This window comes from Ziziphus jujuba, chromosome 4, assembly GCF_031755915.1.
Source record: "Ziziphus jujuba cultivar Dongzao chromosome 4, ASM3175591v1".
NCBI classification, from domain to species: domain Eukaryota; kingdom Viridiplantae; phylum Streptophyta; class Magnoliopsida; order Rosales; family Rhamnaceae; genus Ziziphus; species Ziziphus jujuba.
In genome coordinates this window covers 32,843,816-32,866,991 of record NC_083382.1, presented here as the reverse complement: position 1 = coordinate 32,866,991, position 23,176 = coordinate 32,843,816, and the positions used below count along the sequence as shown (strand labels likewise).

Genomic DNA, 23,176 nt, shown 5'->3' with positions numbered 1-23,176 from the left:
TTTTTAATTTGTTGTTATTTTATTTTATTTATTTTTGTTTTTTAATTTTGCAATTAAGTAGTAGACATTTATTTGTATTGCGTAGATTATATGTGCATTTATTTATATATAGTGTTTTTTTTTTTTTTTTTTTGGCAACAAGCTTTAAGTTATATATCTTATAATTTGTATTGAGTAGACTGTACGTGACATTTATTTCAGAAGTAAATTTCAAGATTTTCTTGAAATATATTTATATATAATTTTTCTACGGTTTGTAAATCTTTAAACTTTTTAACTTGCAATGCATCAAGATTACGTAAAAATTGTAATTGGCTCCTCCAAAAAATAACTACAGAAATCTTAAGTATAATATTTTGACCCTTTAAATTTAATGTGTAGCATTTTAAAGTAAATAATTATAGTAAGATAATGTCAAATATGATACATAATTTTTTGTAATGGAATAGTGTTTTTTTTTTTTTTACCTTATTATGTTTCAATTTTTGTTTTTTTTTTTTTAAATCTATTATGTTTGGAAAATAATATTTTAATTTTCATTTGAATTGAAATAAAAATAATGGTTTTATTTTAGGTATTATTTTGTTTTTTATATTCTCAATTTACTTGAAAAAGGAAAATTTAAGTAATGAAATGAAAGCTATCAAAGTCATTATTCCTTGCATTTTTTTAGTATCCTAATGCAAGCCTGCCACCTAAAATAATATGAAAAGCTATTGAATGAATCACATTATAACAGTTTACATTTGCTTTAATGCTTTGCACTGGGTAGTAGACAATTTTATTTAGATATGATAAAATGTAGCCTAATAAAATGAAACTTCATGAATGCCTAATAATAATTAACCTTGCAAACACAACTCTACTCTGTGACATAAACCCAAAAATCTGCTCCTCCTGCCCAAAAACCAACAAGCAAACCATACATTTTACCATAATTAGATTCTTATGATGTTGCAATTTTTTTTTCCGTAAAGATTATGTTGCAAAATTATAATGAGTATCAAAACTTAATTTGTATTACTCTTCATAACCCATAATATAAAAAGGCCCAAAAATAATTATTTTTATTTCAATTTCCAAACTTACTAAACTTTTTGAGAACTGACCCTAAAAAATAAAACATGTCTAAAAAGATAATTATAATAAAAATATTAAAATATTTTATAAATATATGAATACGTTTATTGTTTTATTATATTTATTTTATTGGTAAATAATAAGATTTTATATATGGTAATTAATAATGAGATTATATATTAATATCATTATGGCTTTATCATATTTATTTAATTAAAAAATAATAAACTACCTTATAAGATAAAATATATGTAACCATAAATAAATTACTTCACAAGGTAAAAAATAAATAATAATAATAATAATCATTAATTATAAGAATTTAATATAAAAAAATTAATTGCTTATAAGGAATAAAAAAATAATCAAAATAAAAAACTTAAGAAAATTTATAATCTACATATAAATATTTTTGTTGGTTTGTTATATTTATCTTATTATAAAATAAAAATATGTTATATAAAGTAATTAATAATTAAAGTTTATATACTAATACATATATACACACACACATATATATATATATATATGGATGTGTAATAAATGGAATTTTAATATCATAATATATAGATTTCAATAATTAAATTCATTTTCTTATTTGATCTTTTTAAACTATATGCATGAATAAATAAAGTACTTTATAAAGCAAAAATGTGTTCATAAAATAAATAATAATTATTATTATTATATTATATTATGATGATTTAATATAGAAAAATTAATTATTATAAGGAATCAAAAAATACGTTAGAATTGAATTTGAATTTCATGAATGGGAAAAATTAGATAGGTAAACAATTTTTGAATTTAAATTCCATAATTAAATAGTATTATATATAGAAGTTAAATTTTTAGATGTTAACAAACTTTTATGGTGTATATTGAAAAAAAAAATAAGATCTAAATATATTTAGTAACAATAAAACTTTTAAATAAATTTTCAAATATGACCGAACATATTGATTTTATCAATCAGATCAATACTAATAAGACATAATAAATTTTCAAAATTCAAATCGTAAGACTTTGAAAGGTACCAAACTTTGATGATAAATCAGAAATTAATAGTGTTAAAAATGTTCTAATGGATGGACATGTTTCTTTTTTTTAAATTTTCATTACATATTAATGATATATTTGTTGTTGTTGTTGTTGTTGTTGATATTATTATTATTCTTATTACAATAATTATTATTTATTTCAATATATCTAACCTTTATTTATTCTTAATTTGTTGTTTTAAATTATTTTATACCAAAAAATATATATAATATAATTTAAATTTTTTTATGTAAACATACATATAATATATATTAACAATTATTATTTAATTATTATCCATGATATTTTATATATATATATATATATATACATATTATCAATATCCATATTATATATAAAGTAAGATAGTCAATAAAAAAAATTTTCCACATGTAATCGTTAAATTTAATTATAATTAATTATTTTTGAAATTATCTATTATTGTTATACGTCAGGACCCCGTCCAAGATCTTTCATCGGAATTCTAAACAAGCTCTAATCCCAAGAAAAAACCACTGAACATTCCAATGAAAAATCCGACAATATATCTCTTAAGGGTAGGACTTACCACAAAATTTTCTGCACAGAAAATATATTTCTAATAAAACCCCCTTATTTCTCCAACGTTACTACAATTTAATCCGCAAATTTACAACATTTCAAAATAATAAAAAAGGAATCCGTGCAACATTAAATAATTAAATATCCAAAGCAGTATACAGAATATTATAAAGATATAGGTAAGTATGAAATTTAATACGACAAAAGATAAAAGAAATAATACAAGATAGAGAGGAAAAGAAGGGAAAACTTCTTGGACTTTCAACGACGAACAAAGACGTCGAGCTCGCCTTTGGATGATCAACGTCTACTAACCTGGACCTAGGGGAACAAATTTAAAAATACATGAGATACTAATCATCTCAGTGTGTGATCCAATTTACTGATCGATAATAATAATAATAATGTGATAAACTTGATTAATTAATAACAAATAAATAAATAATTATATAATTATAAATAAGTAAAATTAACATTTTCTCTCAAAACTCTCACCATTACACTCAATTGAAAAAGTTTCCTTTTTAAAATATTTTCACAAACCCCATCATTTTATATCCAAAATCAAGAAAAAATTAATTAAATAAATTAAAAATAATTTAAATATTACAATATAATCTTGAGGATAATTTAATAATAAATAATTGAATTTATAATGAAATATCATAAAATAAAAATAAAATCGTAAATAGACTTGTGGTAGAAAATTTTGGCATAAAACAAAATTAAACTCGATATATATATATATATATATAATTTATAAAATTTATTAATTAAATCAATGAAATAATAAATCATAAGAAATTATTATAATTAATTCAAAATACTTCAAATTTCATAAATAATAAAATACATTAAATTTCATGTTTAAATCCTATATTGAAACAATAATGAAAACATGAATAAATACATTTAAATAATCAATTTTCAATAAGCAAAATAAATCAATTAAATAATAAAAAAATATTCAAATTAATTTAGAATATCCATTTTAAATAAATGGTAAAAATATAACAGAATTTATTTTAAAACACAAAATCAATTTAATTAGTAAAATCAAGATAAAATGCATTTTAAAACATTAATATGAATAGATGGTAAAACATAATAAAGTTCCATAAAATAAATGTTAAAATCACAAACTGAAATAAATAATTAAAACACCATTAATTACATTTTAAATACAATTTTAAAAATATTTTGCTTTTAAAATCATATCGAGAATATCCTGATGTACCATACTATATATCAGTGATGCCCAACAGTGCCCAACGTCCTAAATCACGGCCTGACGAGGAGATAAAAGAAAGAAACATCCATCTAGGCTGCCCTGGTGTCCCAGCAGCGCCAATGTTATAACCCTCAATCTCGGCTATGGAAGGGGGCGGCTATAGCCAATCTCAAACTTGCCTACCTTCGGTCTGATGGTAACCACGGAAGAGTATAAACCTTTGCGCTCATAACAATCCGCCCACAAGTTAATCACATCCATAACTACAGAACACCGATACTGTATGGATGCATCTAAAACTAATAAAATCATATATATATATATATATATATATATCATTTCCAATTTTCATAACACAAGGGCTAACACTCATCAATTCCAATTCGTCAATTAGTCCATCATCTCAAAATCCAACGGTATATATATATATATATATATATATATATATATATATATATATATATATATATATATCTAAAATTTTCCAATACCATAAAATAATTTATGAAATTCATCTCAATGCATAATAAATTTAAAATAAGTAGTTTTCCTTCAAATCCATAAATCCAACCAATGTCCAAAATAATATTAACACGTCATGAATTTCATATATTGTTAAACTCATGCATGTAAATTCATTATGCATCAAAATTTACAAAATTGGTTCCACAATAATTTAATAAAAATTAAATTTGAATTTCCTCGAAATCAAAATATAATTTATATGCATAAATATTTTATGAGCATAATAGTTTAAACCGATATTTCTTTCTCATAAAATCCTCAATAATCAAAATGCCTATAAATACATTTTCAAACACATAATACATCCATAAATGGAATTAACAATAATTTAAAATAAATATTCTTTAAATTCCTCAAAATTCAATATATGAAGAATTGCATTAAAATCGCATAAAATTCCACAACGCATAATTTCATATAAATATATGTTTTTTTATTAAACATAAATATTCTACAATTAAATTCAACAATGAATTAACAAAAATCAAAACTATGATTCCTTCAAAACCCCAAATTTTATTGGCAGTAATGCATATATTAAAGTTCACCAAAAATGCACAATATAAACTCAATTGGGAATTCTCTTAGTTATTAAACACAATTAATATAATTTCCAAAATTTAAATTATCACAAAATATATATAATTTAGCACCCAAAATAAATTTGAAGGTGGATCACTCATCTCAAGTACGCAATTCACTCAAGATCCTACACGGGATAGATTCCACAATTCACACGTGCTCCTCTCAAAGATCGGACCTACGGTAGTCGGAATCTCACCAGAAAGATTTTGGGTTTAATATGCTCAAATCTCTCAATCCATTAAGAATTGGGGGAAAAAGACCTCGAATTTAGATTCAAAGAGGTCAAATTAGTGGGAGAGAGTGGGAGGTGTCATTAGAAACTCACTAGAGGTGGGTTTTCCGATGAGCCGTTGTGGTCACCGAAATCCGCCACTACCGACGGCCGTTGGCCGTTAAAATTGGTAGAGATGTAGATCAGAGGATGGGTGTCTCAACGGGATCGACAATGTCAAAAATGGATGGCTAGATCCCGGCGAATCTGGCGGCAACACCACCGGAAATTTGGCAGATCCCCGCACGTTGCCAGGCTACCGACCATGAAACTTGGCCGGTTGGCTGGTTTCACGGTCATCATCCTTCTAGTCCAGCACGTGCATGCCGACTGTGGTAGGAGCACGGCCAACTAGCAATGGCCAGTTTCTTTCTTTCTCTCTCTCTCTCTCTCTCCTCTTTCTCCGTCTCTCTCTTCCTTTTCTCTCCTCTCTCCCTCTCTCCCCCCTTCTCAGCCAATGAAAACAACTCCCATGGGTCCACTGTGCACTTAAGGTTGTCTGGATTTTTGACATGTGGCACAGTGTCATTGGACATTGTGCACACACAAATTAATGCACGTTAAACAATGTCTCAGAAAAACTTTGCAGGTCCGTAACTTTCTAACCAAATGTCCAAATTATGTGTGCCGCTAATCTATAAACTCGTATCGACAAGTACTTTACAACCATACATAAATCAAAGTTTAATTTTACAAGAATAAAAAGTCAACTCTAGCACCATCGGACAATTCGAACCTCAACTTATTTTGCTCATAACTTTCAAACCGTAGCTCTATTTTTTACGTGCTACTAGTCTACAGACTCGGATAGATGCGTACTTCGCAACGGTGCCTTGGTCAACCTAAAATTATATCCGAATCAAAAAGTCAAAGTTTGATCCCTCTCAATCAATGATGATCATACCCGATCAACTTGAGAAAATTCCGATGTATTTCGAGAGGGGTGTTACATTACAAATACCATACATTGCATGGGATACATGTTATTATATATATAATATTATAATAATAAATATATATATTTTTAGATACAACCAATAAAAAGTAAAATATCTCATATTCTTTTAATCAATTATTTTAATCTGGATCCAAAATAATCCCTCTTATAAAACTGTCCTATTTGATACTGATTAATTTTTTGAGGGCATAAGTAATAAGGAAAAAGGGAGATGAATTTTTTTTATTGATGATTTTGGAGGAAATTTAAAAGAATGTTATAAAACATGTGGTAATTTTTTTTTAATTACTATTAAATTATTGTATATTATGTAGAAGGCTAACAGTAGGGGAGTTTTTGAATTGTTTGAAACCTCTTAAGGTAATTTGAAATAGCAGTAAACCTTAAAAGATCTAAGTGATATTCACCCTAATTTTAATTACATAAGTTTTTTTAAGTAAGTTATATATTTTGCAAATTATTCAACATATTTGAAAAATTATAATATTTTGATAATTACAATATATTTAGTTAAATAAATTTGACAAATTATCACTTAGTTAAAAAATTTTATCAGATTAAAATTATCATATAGTTTTTCTTTTAAAATTGAAAAACCATGACATAGTTTAAAATTTTTTATTAAAAATATAGATTCTTTTAAAAAATTAAAAATATAAATTAACAAAACTTTCAACTTAATTTTTACAAAATCACTAAAAGAAAATATAATTTTTCCCCCCCAAAAAAAAAAGAAAAGAAAAAAGACATGTATTGCCTACAGTTTTTTAAAACTAACATTTTTACGGATATTCGCATAATAAAATAAAATAGACAACCTTACCATAGAAGTACTATATCTATATATATATATATATATATATATATATATATATATATATATATATATATATATATATGTGTGTTAATACTTAACTAAACCTAAGCAAGGAACAGCTTGCGGAATCCAGCGAGAATGGCATCGACGGTGTCGTTTGTATCAGCCGTTTGTCTTGGGCAGCCCGTTTCCTACGACTATTTTTATTATGCCTTTTTTTCTTCTAGCTTTTAGTTTATTGGCTTCCTCTCTCGGTATTATAAGAAGAAGCCAGCGAAAGTAGCTGGGAAGGAGGAATAAAATTTTAGAAAGTTTGTTCTATTTTTTTTATTATTATTTATTTTTTTTTAACAAAATACATTTTGATTTGCATAATAGAAAAGCAAAATCATCTAATTATATATATATATATATACAATTTTTGTTTTCTTTTTTTTTTTTCCCATAAATCAGTATAAGGTTAGGAAAGATGAACTTGCGGGGCTTTTAAGGCAAGCAAAGGCTATGTCTTCCACGGATACGTGGGTTCAGATGGAGAACATAGAGCGTCTGATGAAGGCAAATATTTTGACTTGTATTTTGAGTCTTTTTTTTTTTTTATATGAATTGCATTACTTAAAATTGAATGTAATAATGGGTGTCAGATTAGTTATAGCGAATTCAGTCCGGCGGCTTGGGACGTAATTGCTAATAGTCTTGAGGTGGCAAGAAAGAAGCAATAGTATTTGGATTTGGATGAGCTTCGCACACTGGAGACGGTGTTGAATTAAATTAATATTTGTGGACTTGGCATAATCAATTACTCACTTACAGGGCCTATTTATGCCATTAATGGGGACTGGCTTATTTTATTATTTTGTAATAGGGCCCTTGGTCACACACTCTCTATAAGATTCCAGTTGGCCCATTGGACTGGAGGACCAACTCTCTTTATAAGCCCATTGACTTATCCATATTTTTCCTAGTATAATTATATTATCAAATTATTATTATTTTATGTGTGTCAAAATTAATGGATAAGTCTGACTTGCAGAGACTATTTAAAGGGTCTAGGGCAAGCAAACATGAGATACCATACAGTATTTGGAGATTAGGGTTTTCAGAAATCTGAGAGTGGTTTGAGAGTAGTGTGTCCATAGGCACTACTTTACGTTGTTTCTATTTTGCAGGATTAAATATCTAATTTATCAATGGCTGCGTTTGGAGGTTAGTAATTTATGATTTATGGAATTTATTATGTATATTTAGATCCATAAAAATTTCTAACAATTGGTATCAGAGCCTAGTTAATATACATAATAAATTATTTTTGAAATTTGTTGTTATATTGATATGCGGCCATTGAACTTTCATCATGTATATTGATGACATGATATTTATTTTATAATTATTCCCTCGTCCTTGTGATTCTGCTATTACATGCTTGTTTTCTGAAATCCAATATGTGATATTCATCTGTGTTTGGATCTATTGATTATCTACAGATCCAAATTTTAAGGATGGAATTTTATTGATTAATTTTTCTTCTCTTGTGCAATAACGGGTTTATATTGAGTTTGTGTAAATTATGTGAATTTTTTGTTTTAGTTCGAATTAAGACCTGGGTATGGTGAAAAAAATTCTTCTTTATTGTGTTTTATACTGTTTATTAATTGGATCTGAAAATTCTTTAAAAAAAATAAAAATCAAAATAATAAAAAATCGGCCTGCTTTTGCAAAATTTTGAAGGAAAAAAAAATATGTGTTTTGCATGAATTTTTGTTCTGGGTGTTGTTGCATCTTGTTCTCTAAACCCTTTTGAATTCGGATAAATAAAAAAAAAAATTTTGAGAAATCCAGTTCTAGCCGCACGTATAAGTTCTCTTGGGCATTGATTTTGGATGCTAAAAAATTGAAATTGATTTGTGGAAAACATTGCCCAAGAAAAGAGGAATCAAATGGCACCAAAATTGTAGAAAACGATTGCCGGAAAAGAAATTTCCAGGCGGGTTTGTCAACCGGGTCATGTGACCTGTTAACCAGGAAACTGGGTCGTCCTTGACCCGGCTGAAGGAGGAAGAAGGCTGACGTCAGCAGCCATCTTGCTGACGTCAGCAACCCGAAATTTTAAAAAAAAAAAAATTATTTGTTTTTTTTTTGTTTTGTTTTGTTTATTTATTTGTTGATGATTTATTTATTTATCTATTGTTTATTGTTAATAATTAAAAAAAAACCTTTATTTTATTTTATTTGATATATCTTTATATCATTTTATTACTTATTTATTGTTGATTATTTATTCATCTATTGTTTTATTATTATTTAAAAAAAATGTTATTTCTTTATTTATTTATTTGTTTATTGGTAATTAGTTCATTTTTTTTATTTGTTTAATTATTTTATTCCAAATTTTATTAAATTAAATTAAATATTTGTGATTAGAAAATTGGATTGTGTGAGCTTACCCAAAGAGGCTTTGTGCCTAGTTGGTATAGTAGTGTGGGATTTTAGGTACTCACCTGTTGTGAGACTTATTTTATCTGCATTATGTGTACCAATGTAATATGTGTTGGCATAGTGGATGGGTTATCTTTTATTTACCTATATCATGAAATTGCCAATTTGTTAATTATCTCCCACTTATTAACCAGGGTCTATACGGGTAACTAGGCTACCCTGTCAGTAGTTTTAGTTGCTTTGTATGACGCTTGGAATGGCAGTGGAAGTTAATTAAATGCCATGTATTGCAGGTTTTGAGTTGCCCTGTCGGTGATTCAGTTCAATGCATTTGATTGTGGTTATTTAGTTGACTGTCCCTGGCCCGTGTAAGGGTATCTTTAGTGCTACAAAGACCCTAGCGATATTGATAATTTATGTTTTGTGTTAAGGGGCTGGAAAATAGTTATTGTTTTATATATATTCAATGCTTTATTGTGCTTATTATTTTCACAGTTAGTAGCATCCTGAATGTTCTACCTATGACTGCTGTGATAAAATTGGATGGGATAAATTATCAGAAGTTGAAAAGACCTTGGTTATGAATTTGACATTTATGAAATTGAATTTGGCTTTGGAAATAGATTTACCCAAGATACCAACTAATGATAGTAGTGCAGTAATTAGGAAACTTTATGAGGATTGGAAGCATTCTAATAAGTGCTGCATAATGATGATGGAGAATTACATGAATGAAGCTATATATACTAATATTCCTAAGGTTGATATAACAAAGGAACTTCTTGAGGAGACAAGAAAAAAATTTATCAAGTTTGATATGAATGAGAAGCATTATTATTTAGACCTTTTGAATAATACTATGTATGATGATGCTGATCAGATAGGAGAAAAGAAAGAGTACTTCAATGAAAGGTGTGGCTATTGTAATAAAGTTGGACACAAGATGATAAAGTTGTTGGTTTGAGAACTTTATGTGGCAATTTATATAGACTTGAGTTATTTAATAATGATCTCAATTCTTCTATTAATTCTGTTGTTGCCCCTGTTATTGCTTCTAAACTTCCAAGAGTTAATGATAATTCCTCAATGTTGTGGCATAAGCGTTTGGGACATATTTCTAGGCACAGAATGGAAAGGTTAGTGAAGATTGGGATACTTCCTAATCTTAATTTCTCTGATCTGTTGACTTGTGTTGAATGTGTGAAAGGGAAGTTAACTGCCAAGGTAAGAAAGGATAAGTTAGCTAGGTGTGAAGATGTTTTGGATTTAATCCACACTGACATATGTGGACCTTTTACACCAACTGCTTTGGGTGGTTATAGATATTTTATTACCTTCATTGACGATTACTCTCGTTATGGACATGTTGAGCTTATTCGTGAGAAGTCAGATTCTTTAGTTGCCTTTAAAGAGTTTAAGGTAAAGATGGAGCTTCAAAAGAATAAGAAAATAAAAGCTGTAAGGTCTGATAGAGGTGGTGAGTTTTATGGTAGATATGATGAGACTGGAAGGATATTTGTGGACTTGGCATAATCAATTACTCACTTACAGGGCCTATTTATGCCATTAATGGGACTGGCTTATTTTATTATTTTGTAGTAGGGCCCTTGGTCACACACTCTCTATAAGACTCCAGTTGGCCCATTGGACTGGAGGACCAACTCTCTTTATAAGCCCATTGACTTATCCATATTTTTCCTAGTATAATTATATTATCAAATTATTATTATTTTATGTGTGTCAAAATTAATGGATAAGTCTGACTTGCAGAGACTATTTAAAGGGTCTAGGGCAAGCAAACATGAGATACCATACAGTATTTGGAGATTAGGGTTTTCAGAAATCTGAGAGTGGTTTGAGAGTAGTGTGTCCATAGGCACTACTTTACGTTGTTTCTATTTTGCAGGATCAAAGATCTAATTTATCAATGGCTGCGTTTGGAGGTTAGTAATTTATGATTTATGGAATTTATTATGTATATTTAGATCCATAAAAATTTCTAACAGACGGAGCATCTGATGGAGGCTATACTGATGGAAAGTATTAGTTGTGTTTTTTCAATTGAAGCTGCAAAAGCAAAAGGGGGATAGAGTTGGGATCTGGCTGAAAAACTTGTCTTGGATCGTTTTGGTAGTTTTACTGATTCATTTGTATTTTCCAAGGCTAAGGCTGGTGGTGGCGTCCACGCCTTTAGACCTATGCTAAAGGCCATAGATAAATTCATCAATTGCCACCCACCACCGATACTCAAGTCACAGCAGACCGCACTCGACATACTCGACGTAAATGTAGCAGCCAGCTTAATGGTAAGATCTGGTCTTTAATTTAAATGATTGTGTTTTTTTTTTAATTCCAGATTATCATTCCTAAACCAGTCGCGATATCTTGATTTTATAAAGTTAAAATTAGGATACATTTCACATTATTTCTTTAGATTATAACATCAATAATATTGGTTTTGGTGGTTTAAAATCTGTCAATATCAGTACATGATCAACCTCAATATATTGGTTTAAATTTGTTTTATTCTTGCTTTGTTGAGCATGTGACGCTAGGACCTTCTTTGCAAAGTCTAATTCAACGAGCTATTCAATATAAGAATGAGAATGGTGAGGCAGATGTCGAGGTTAAATATTTGATTCTTGCTTTCGCACAAGATGAACGGTTTGGAAAGAAATTCATGAAAGATTTTCATATACCCCATCCAACTTTGAGTGAGTGCACATGTCTTTTGTCTCCGTTTGTCTTTCGTCTTCCTAAATTCCTTTCCTTCCTGTCGCTGAAACCTGAGACTAAAAGATGGTTCCAAAACTGCAGCATTTTTAAAAACTAAGAAAATAACAGCGGGACCCGACTATGAGATATTTGATTTGGAAGAGATGGAGGAAGAGATTTAGGCCTGCGTGTCTTTCTTAAAGGACAAATATGATGCTCGTAGACTTGCTGATCTTATATACCTTCTTTTAATCAAACAAAAGGCACACATACTAAATGTTTGTTTGCTTTTATAACATTCTTCTTTTGCTCTCATCATAAGTTTATTCTATTAATTAATAGAACAAAATTTATTACGATTTTGATTAAAAAAATAATTACTTAAAAAATTTTCATATGCAGATCCAGATCGAGCAGCAGCAGTTAATGGGGACACACAGTTTAGATAATTATTTTTATAAGCCTTTTTAGTCTTAATATGTTTCCTAAATCTCTAATCTTTTTCTCAACCTATGTTTGAACATATATTTGGCTCTTGCAGATAAAGGAATTTAGGTGGCTTTTCAATGAGCAATATAGTAGGTCTCTTATCATGCCTAGTACAATCTATCCTGCATGTTAGGCTGGAAATTTGTAGTCTAGCTAAAATGCTAACGGTATTTTAGTTGTTATTATTATTATTATTATTATTATTATTATTATTATTATTATTATTATAGTGAATGGAATTTGAACACTAAAACGTTAGTGGATGAATAGTGGAAGACAGTGCTAATGGGATCCTGCAGTAGTTTAAACATTAGCAAAGCATGGTTAACCTCAATAAATATATAGTTATGGCCTAAAACCAAAAGCATAAAAATCAAAGCATCTATAGTTAGTAGGGGAACAATTTACTGGCTTGATAGTGACTCTTCAACCAAACATTATGTATACTTTAGATTTTGTCAATCCCATTATGTACACTTTAGGCTTTGTCAATCCCAGCTCTGACCTGTTCAAAACAAGCAAATTAAATTTTGAGTTAAATTGCTCTAGTGGTCGGAAGGAAGACTGACCACTATTCCAATGAATTCACACTACAAAAAAAAAAAAAATGGCAACATTTATGCAGCATTTTTGTCACTGTATGCTCATTTTTGTAACAGTTTCATGAATAGTAACAATAGTCATGTGTCGCAATGTTGATACAAAAATGTGATACTAATGAGGAATCATTGTCAACTAATATTGTTTGTAATTGAAAGGGTATACATTTGTGACAATAGGTACCTTGTTAGTGTTTTATATCACATTAGCTACAAACTAAATTGTCACTATGTAGGTCATGAAATTGTCATAGTATATGGTATAGTCCCTAATAGTATACCATCTGGTCAAACTTATAGATTTAGTTACATTGTATGTAATTGTGACATTTTGATATTAGACATTAATATTTTACAATTACAGCTACTATCTAGACGTAAAAAATTCAATTATAATTTAAAGTTGACACTATAAGATCTGTGATATTTTTTATGACTTGTCAACAATAATCCATTATTACAATTTATGATCGATACTATGTGATTTGTGACATCATTGCACAGACACTAACATACCCATAGTTAACCATGGTTAACTTATTTAAATTGTCACAGAAACTATCTTTCAATTTAGTGATAGACCTTTTTAATAACAAATGATTGCATCAATTGTTATTTAATAAAATATTTTTATTAGATCCACTAATTAATAATTTTGATTCTAAATTTTTTAGTGATGTAATTTACATACAATGAATAATTTATTATTACCAACAAATATCTTTTAATTGAAATTCCACAACTAAGTACACAAACAAGTGCCTAAATACAATACGCTTATAATAAAATGAGGAGGGGAAAAAAAAAAAAAAAGGATCGCACTTGGCTAAGTCTCTAAAGCATCTTGATGTTGTAATGCTGCAGCATTCTCCTTGAATGCCTTCTATCCTTTGAAAGTACCACATGAGCATAAGGCAAAGAAATTAGATTCCGACATGAGCATTTAAGGCAGATAACCAAAGGGTCAAATTTACAAACCAGGTGGAAGTACTATAGAAAAGCAGCTGATCTTAAACCAAGGACTATGCACTCATCATTCGTCCCACTTATACCAGTGTGTATGTCAGGGAAATCCTACAGGACCCTTCAATGGAAAATCCAGCAGAACCTCCCCTAAGGGTTGAACTTACCATAAAATTATCCTGCACGAAAAACACTTCTAGATACATCATCTTATTCCTCCCACCTTACTACAATATATTTCCACAGATTTGCAGCCCTCCAAGTAAATGACAGGGAATCAATATATGATTCAATAAATATATGTCCAATCAGTATACAGAGCATTATACAATACACTTAAGTACAAAATTTCATACAATAAATGATAAAAAGGAAATAATGCATGATAGAAAGGAAGGAAGGAAAAGCCTCTGGAACTTTCGGCAACAAACCAAGACGTCAAGCTCTCCCCTGGACGATCAACGTCGACTAACCTAAGCCTAGGGGAACGAAATTTAAAAACATAAAATGCTAATCATCTCAGTGAGCAACCCAAGCCACTAATCAATAATGATAATAATAATAATTATTATTATTATTATTATATTATTAGAAAATAACACTTGCACTCAGTTGGAAAAGTTTCCATTTTAAAATATTTTCGCAAAATCCAAACTTTTATGCCATAAAAAAAATCAAGGAATAATTAATTTAATAAAAATTTAAAAATCCAAATACAAATAAAATATAATAAAATAAATTTAGAATACCTGCATTAAAGAAATATAATATAAAAATAAAATTCAATATATAATTCATAAAATTTGATTTAATAAATCAAAATAAACAGTGTCAAAAATATAATTTAAATAATTACAAACAATCCTATAAAATAAGTGGTAGAAAAATACTATAATATTCATTTTGAAATATTCAACTAATCTATATTAGGGGTGGGCTTGGTGCGGTTTGGTTCGGTTTTATAGATTTTTTTAAACCGAACCGACCAATTCGGTTTGGATTGGATACGAACCAAACCAAACCGATCACCATGTTCAACCCGAACCGAACCAAACCGATGATCCTTGGTCGGTTTGGGTTGGGTTAACGGTTTAGATCGATTTGGATCTCGACCCAAAATTTTTTATTTATGCTATTTTGAGACAAAAATTGTACACATTGGGTTCAAAATTGTATAAAGTTTTTTTAGGCCTTTTTAATTATCAATCTTCAATCATATTCATGCATTATATTTTGAATTAAGCATCTTTTTTCAAGCTATTATCTAAATTACATAATATCTAAATTAAATAATTTTAATATACATTCAACTAGCAAAAATACCAAATAAACTAACTATTAACTACAATGCAACATGAAACCATACAACTACAATACAAGTAAGATAATACAAAATAAAATTATATAACTATAATATAAATCTACAACTACAACCTAATTATACAAATACATCATACACCAACAAATAAATTCTATAACAAATCTACAACCATTATTAATTATAAAATAGAATACAATCCATATTTGAAATCTTAAATTTTAAAATGAACTTATAATTAAATAAACTAACAATCCATAAAAATAAAAATTATTTTAAAAAGTCTTCTTCCACACTCTTCAATCTCATTCTCACAATAAAATAAAATAATAGTTTTATTTTATAATTATATACTATATTTATATATAAAAGTAAAATAAAATGTTAGTTTAATTGATGATCGGTTTGGTGCGGGTTGGGTTGGATAAATTTCATCCAACCTACAACCCAAACCGACCGTTTCGGTTTTTTTTATATATTTAACCGAACCAAACCAATTACTAAATTAAAACCAACCCAAACCAAACCAAATATGTCGGTTTGGTCGATTTGATCGGTCCGGTTCGGTTTTTGCCCACCCCTAATCTATATAATATTTATATGGCAAGATGCATTTTAAAAATATTAATTTAAAATAAATGACATAAAATATAAATAAATACATTTTAGAAAATACTAATTGGAAATAGATGATAAAATAAATTAAATACATTTAATTTAAATGCTGCTTTAAAACTTTAGGATTTGAAATTTATATCTGAAAAATAATACTTGATGCACCATACTATATACCAGTGATGCCTTACGATACCCAGCATCCCGAACACCGTCCAGCGGGAGGTTAAAAAAAGAAACTTGTATACGGTCGCTTCGGCGTCCCGACAGCACCGCTGCTTAAACCGTTAACTCGGTCATGGAGGGGGCAGCTTATGGCCAATATCAAACTTGCCTGCCCTCAATTCGATGGCAACTCACGGGAGACATTATAACTTGCACGCTCATCCACATACACAGTACAGAACACCAGTACTGTATGAGTGCATCTAAAACAAATAACCATATTATTTTAAAAATAATAATAATTTTTCCAAAACTTACCGTGGGAATCATACAATTTTTTAAATTTACAATCCCACATTTTTTTTTAATCCCCAGCATAAATCCATCAATAATAATATACAAATAATTTTTTTTTTTTCCAAATCATGAAATCAATCAAATAATATTTCAAGACATAATTATATAATTTGAAAGCACCAAACTTAAATCAATAGTTTTCTTGAAATCTTTAAAATCAAATCATACCAAAAATAATATTAAAACCACATAAAATTCATATATTCTTAAAATAATGTAAACGTACTTATTATGCATCATAAAATCAACATCAAACTCAACAATAATTAATTAAAAACCTTAAACCATAATTCTTTTAAAATCTTAAATATATTTTTGGCAACAACACATATATTAAACCATCATAAATCGGCATTATAAAATTATATGGAAATTCCTTCAAATATTAAACATATATTAAAATTCACATGAGCATTTCTAATTACGCAATATTCCAACAATAAAATTCAACAATTATTAATAAAATCCCATATCCATAAAATTCCTGAAATCAAAATATTTTTTGATGCACAAATATTTATAATTCATTCAATTTTGGCATCAAGATTCCAAATATAAATTTACTAAATAGTCAACACATAAAACATATTTTTCAAATAACCAATTAACACAAAAAATATATATTTTAACATCCCAAAATAATTTTGAAGGTGGGTCACTCACCTCGAGCACGCAATCCAACAAAAATCCTCCATAGGATCAATTCTACGGCTCACATGTACTCCTAAAACAACAATATTACACAGGATATAATAAATTAATATTTTATTCAGATAAATAATACCCGATACCCAGGGGCTAACACAAACGGTATACAAAATTCACAAATAAGATGTCTATAGAAAGCTAGTGAGACGAGGATCACATTACCGACCTCCCTTGACCTCAATTTCGTCGGTGGTGGCCAAAAAATGAACGGAAAGTTCTGGCCAAACACTCCCATCCACGTATCTCACAAACGGCTTGGTATTTGGGCAAATGGAAGTCATTTTTGGAACCAAGGGGTCGAAAACTATTGAAGAGGACCGGTCTCACTGTCGGAAACCGCCGAAAAAGGGGTCAGCTGGAGGACCACCGGTCGCCAGTTTTAGACTGCCGATCCCGGCGCGTTCGCCAGCAAAATGGCCTGAAAATTGGCCACCGACGTCGCCTGACCATGGCCTCTCAAGCCCACCAGCGTGTGTTGCCTTCCAACCATTGAACCGGCCAAAATGACCGATCAAAAAGAGAGGGGGAGAGAGTCAAAGAGGAGAGAAAGAGAGAGAGAGAGAGAGAGAGAGAGAGAGAAGTCACTATGTGTGTTTTGCTGATGTTTGTCGGGCTCGGGGAAGAAGAAGAATGGAAAGAAAGGAAAAGAAAAGAAAAGAAAAGTGTTTTTCGCACGTGGGGAAAAGGAAGGAAAGGAAATAAAAAGACAAAAAGAAAAAGAATAAATAAATAAATATTAAAATAATAAAATAATAATATATAAAATAAAGATAAAATAATATAATATAGTATTTTCTTATTGCTGACATATGTCACTTCTAAAATATTACACATGGTGCATCCCACTTGGTGATACGTGGCACAATTATTTACGTTTTTAAAAATAATATTAAAATAATACCGTATTTGAAAAACTTTGTAGATTCATAATTTTTTAATGAAATGTCCAAATCAGGTGTGCCGCTAGTCTATGGACTCGTATCGATGAGTGCTTCATATCTGTACATGAGTCAAAGCTCATATCCCCAAAAATAAAAAGTCAACTCTGACAACCTTGGACAATTTGGAACTCAACTTGTTTTGCTCATAACTTTCAAACCGTAACTCCGTTTTCGACGTGCTACTAGTCTATGAACTTGTGACAATGCGTACTTCACAGCAGTACTTCGGTCAATGTGAAATTCCACCAGGAGCAAAAAGTCAATATTCGACCCCTTCTTGGTCAATAACGGTCAAACCCGATCAATCTCGATCAAATTTGAGAAATTTTCGGTATACTTCAAGACGGGGTGTTATAGTGTAACCCTCACCGAATGCAGCCATGCAATCACATTGACCATCTAGTTGAATAAAAAGAAAAAAACAAAAGAAAAAAGTGAGGAACATATTCATCCATATTAATCTTTACACAAAAATATATTTTAGGTTAGAAAATTAGTAATTACTAATTAGTTAAGTCACAAAATGTAAGCATTTACCTTAACAAAAGGCTCTCCAATTGACTTCCTTCTTCCAGATTCAGGAAGTAAAGATGGATATGGGGCACTCAACCTTCAAGAAATTCAAGATAGAGCACAGACTAGGACATTAACTCGACATCCATACAAGAAATTTAAAGGAGGATTATTACTAACCAAAAGCAAATAAATTATCATTCACCATAAAAAAATGTCACATCAAAGAAATGAATTTAAAGATATTAAATTGTAGAAAATTATACTGAAAAATTGAAAATCTATAGAGGTCCTAAAATGTTAATTTGCAACAAGGCTGCCATAAATATTGCTCATAAATCTAGTTCAACATGACAGAACTAAACATGTGTGAGTGATTTGTAGCATTTTTCATGATAAAAATGGGAAAGGTATAACTGATTGATATTCTTATAAAAGGACTTCAAGAAACAACATTTGAATTACTAACTAGCAGGTTAGGCATGAAGGACATCTTTGAATTAGCTAACAGGGAGTGTGGGAAATTTCATAGTTTAAGACTCTATTTCATAAATAGAATCATTAATTTAGGAATTAAATTAAATTTTATTTAATCACTAGTATCCTTAAATAGTAAGATAATGCCACATGTTTTCATTTAACAACTATAGCTTAAATATGATGTCTAAATTAGCCACCACACCTCAGAGTATACATTTTATCTTGAGAAGAAAAGAAAAATGTAAAATGAGAACTTTTATGACATTTTGAAATCAGATCCTTCAATTCCTTTCATTTTGTGTCTATGTATAGTGCAATTACGAATAAAAAATTTATTGAAATATCATTGAACCTCAATTGTAACAAAATGAAATGAGTTTAGGATGGAGAAGAAATTACAGCATCACCATTTAAATAGTTCACTCTGTGTACAATACTTGGAGCAGTAGTTATAAGGCTCAAACTGTATTCTCTCCTGAGCCTTTCCTGTTAAATAAACAGATAAGTTATACACCCAGAAGCAAAAAACAAAGAATTTTAGACTATCTTCTACCCAATAAGCTAACAAAACAAGGTTTATTATATTGTCTGTTATTGGTATGCCTACTGTATTAATTAATTACAAGTCCTTTTGAACATCAAAATTTGAAACAAACTTATATCCTTAAAAGTCTTTAAGAATCTGACCTTAAAAGATGTCCAGCCAGCATGAAGCACTATTGTCTTTCCTTTGTTATGTAGATATGTATATAGGTCATTAATGAAAAGCAAAACCAATATATATAGGTAGAAAATTGTTATAATTTTCGATATATATTCTCTGGCTACTAGATCTGGAAAAAAAATATATATATATTAATTGAATACCATAAATAAGTCATATAGATGATCAGAACCCAGAAAAGCAAAGAAACAAATGCATGCATGAATGTTGCATATATGTATCAAATCCAAAAGAGAAATATTGAAGGATCATGGGAGGGAAACATATATATATGTATATATATATATATATATACAGACACATTTATATATATATATATATATATATATTGTTTTTTAGGCAATAATATTGATGGAAGAAAGAAGTTAAAAAAAAAAATGGAAAGCACATATGCATACAACATATGGTACTTTGAATATTAAGTGTGAATTAAGATAGAAGATAGCAACATGGTGGGTTGGCCAGCAGTACTGCTACTGCCTTCATTCTTTGGCCATCAATGCTCATACAGTTTTTTTTTTTTTTTTGGGGGGGGGGGGTGTGGGGTTTCTAACAATTTGATTAGTGTTTGACTAAAAGTTACAAAATTAGAATTTGAGCATTTGGTAAAAAACCTACCTAATTGTTTTAATTGTATATAATGACCAAAATGGATATGAATAAATATTTTCTTATGTATATATATTAGAGTATTTTCTTATGTGTATATAAATATTAGAGTTAATTGTACTTTAGTATCCCCTAACTTTCAGAATTGTGTAATTTGAACCCTAAATTTTAAAACCATGTGGTTTGAACATGTATTTTATTTTTAATGAATTTTTATTTAGACAAGACTCTTTGTGAAATATTAATTTTCTGTTTCTGTCATTTAGTTACTAAATTTAATTTGACCATGTTTTTTATCTTTGTTTGACTTTTAAAACTTTGTAGGACTATGAGTATCTAGTATTAATCTGTAAAATTTCAAATGAATACAAAATTTCATGAAAGAGAAACAGATTTAACATTAAATAAAGGTTTCTAAAAAATCTAATAATTTCAGTATATCTTCATTAACTTTTCAATGAGTTTTGAATAGTTTTTTATTATTTTTTTAATGAAATTATTATAATTACAGTTACTTACGCATGTGTACAGTACCATTATAACATTTTAGACTTAGATGATATCGTTTGAATAATAAATTAAAGTATTGTTTAAAGATTGTTTATGGGTTAATAGGTTTTTATTCCGTTTTTGGGGCTTTGATCTTGTTCTAGGCTTATGATTTTAAGATTTGGGGATTAGGATAATAATTTTGGTATCAACACTCATTCATTTAGGTTGAATTTGAGAGCTTAATTTTAGGATTTATACATAAAATAGTTGTAATATATGATAGTTTTAGTTATAAAAGATTGTTGTACTATTCATAGTTTGTTTATCTTTTGTAAACTTTGCTGATTAAGGTAAATTACTGGACTTTTTTCCTTGAAACCATAATGAATATGTAATTATTTTATGTTATTGATCTATTTATGTTTTTTCTATAACTTTATGTTTAATGAAATATATATATATTGTACAAATAAATTATTGGATTATTGATATATATATATATATATATATATATATTTATGCTCTAGTTGTTGGAATTTAGTAGGTATTTATGTGATATGCTATGATATGTTTTTGGATATTGAAATAAATCATGTAAAGGTATTTCCCTAATGATTTATGGTTTTTTACCTTTGACTTATTGTTTCATGTGAGAGGACTTATGATAATTACAGTAGTGGTACGAGTGTCTGTTTTCATTAAAATTATTATTTCCCACTTGTTACATGCTTCACACGCAAGTTAATATGGATTACCGACGGATAAAATTATATTATGCCAAATCCTATTGAATATTCTATATGTGTTGTTAAAGATTATTTTTGAATATTTATTTGTTATCATTTTAGTTTTTTTTTTTTTTTTGTATTTATCGAAAACTCAATAGCTTGCTGAGTTTTATACTCATTATTTATTATTGTGATTTCGGGTACACTATCATTTCAAAATAGCTAGATTTGGCATAGGATGATGGTGTTTTAGTTGCTATTCATTTGTTATATTAGTTAACTTGGGGGACTTTTTGAGTATTGGAGTTTATTTTGTTCATTTTTTATGGAGATGCTTTTAGATATTATTTATTTGTAATGTTTTAGAGAATTTTTATGTGCCGTATTATAAGTTTGATTAAGTATTACAAGTATGACTTTTATCACATTTTAAGTATATAGAATGTGGGTGTGACATTAAAAACAAACAAACAAATCATCCTATACTTTTATTTTGACACTCATTAACTTTTAATAAACACTCATATCTATCAAGACATAAGATTGAAAAAAAAAAAAATAAGGCACAACCTTAGAGCCATATATATGTTCAAACATAGGCATTGGAAAAAGAAAAAAAAAATGAGAGAGAGAGAGAGAGAAGCTTAAGAATACTCGTAAAAATAATTAATTAAATTGTCATATTAAGATGCTATGTAGTATGTTCCACCATGCGGCTACTGCATGTGGTCTGGTGTGTCTGTATGGTCCACCATCCGGCTACTGCAGGTGTTCTGGTGTATCTGCTGGGCCCGCACAAGAAAATTATTCAAGTACTTTTTTTTTTTTTTTTAATATCAAATTGTATTGAATTATGTTTGATTGATTAATGGAATAAACTTACGCTGAGAATAAAAGAAGAATGCTGATAAAAGCTAACAAACATTTTGATACGCATACCTTTTGTTTCCACAAGTGCTCGAGACAAATTTCATGAACTTGCCAATATTGATAACTTTCCTTTAAGCCATGCAAGGAACGTTGGATCAGATAGTTCGACCAACCGGTATCTATCTCATAATAGTCTCCATCCATGTCTTCATCTTCGTCCTCGTCCGTTTCTTTGTCAGTCTCTTCCACATTTGCCTCACAATTGTCTTCTTCCTTGGCTTTTAAAGATGCTGCAGTTTTGAATCCATCTTTCAGTTCAGAGTAAGGAAATAAAAGAATTTAAGAAAGAAAAAAATTTCATTTAGACCATTCAATTTTATCTCAA

General features: G+C 28.8%; 1 protein-coding gene across 1 annotated transcript; it reads left to right on the top strand.

Annotated features, from left to right (window-relative positions):
* Positions 1-11,515: 11,515 nt before the first annotated feature.
* On the top strand, positions 11,516-13,076 carry LOC132803624 (uncharacterized). The gene is made up of 3 exons (XM_060816888.1): positions 11,516-11,811; positions 12,048-12,219; positions 12,323-13,076. Exons 1-3 carry the CDS (start codon positions 11,704-11,706, stop codon positions 12,400-12,402), a joined length of 360 nt encoding a protein of 119 aa, XP_060672871.1. The 5' UTR covers positions 11,516-11,703; the 3' UTR covers positions 12,403-13,076.
* Positions 13,077-23,176: the final 10,100 nt, after the last annotated feature.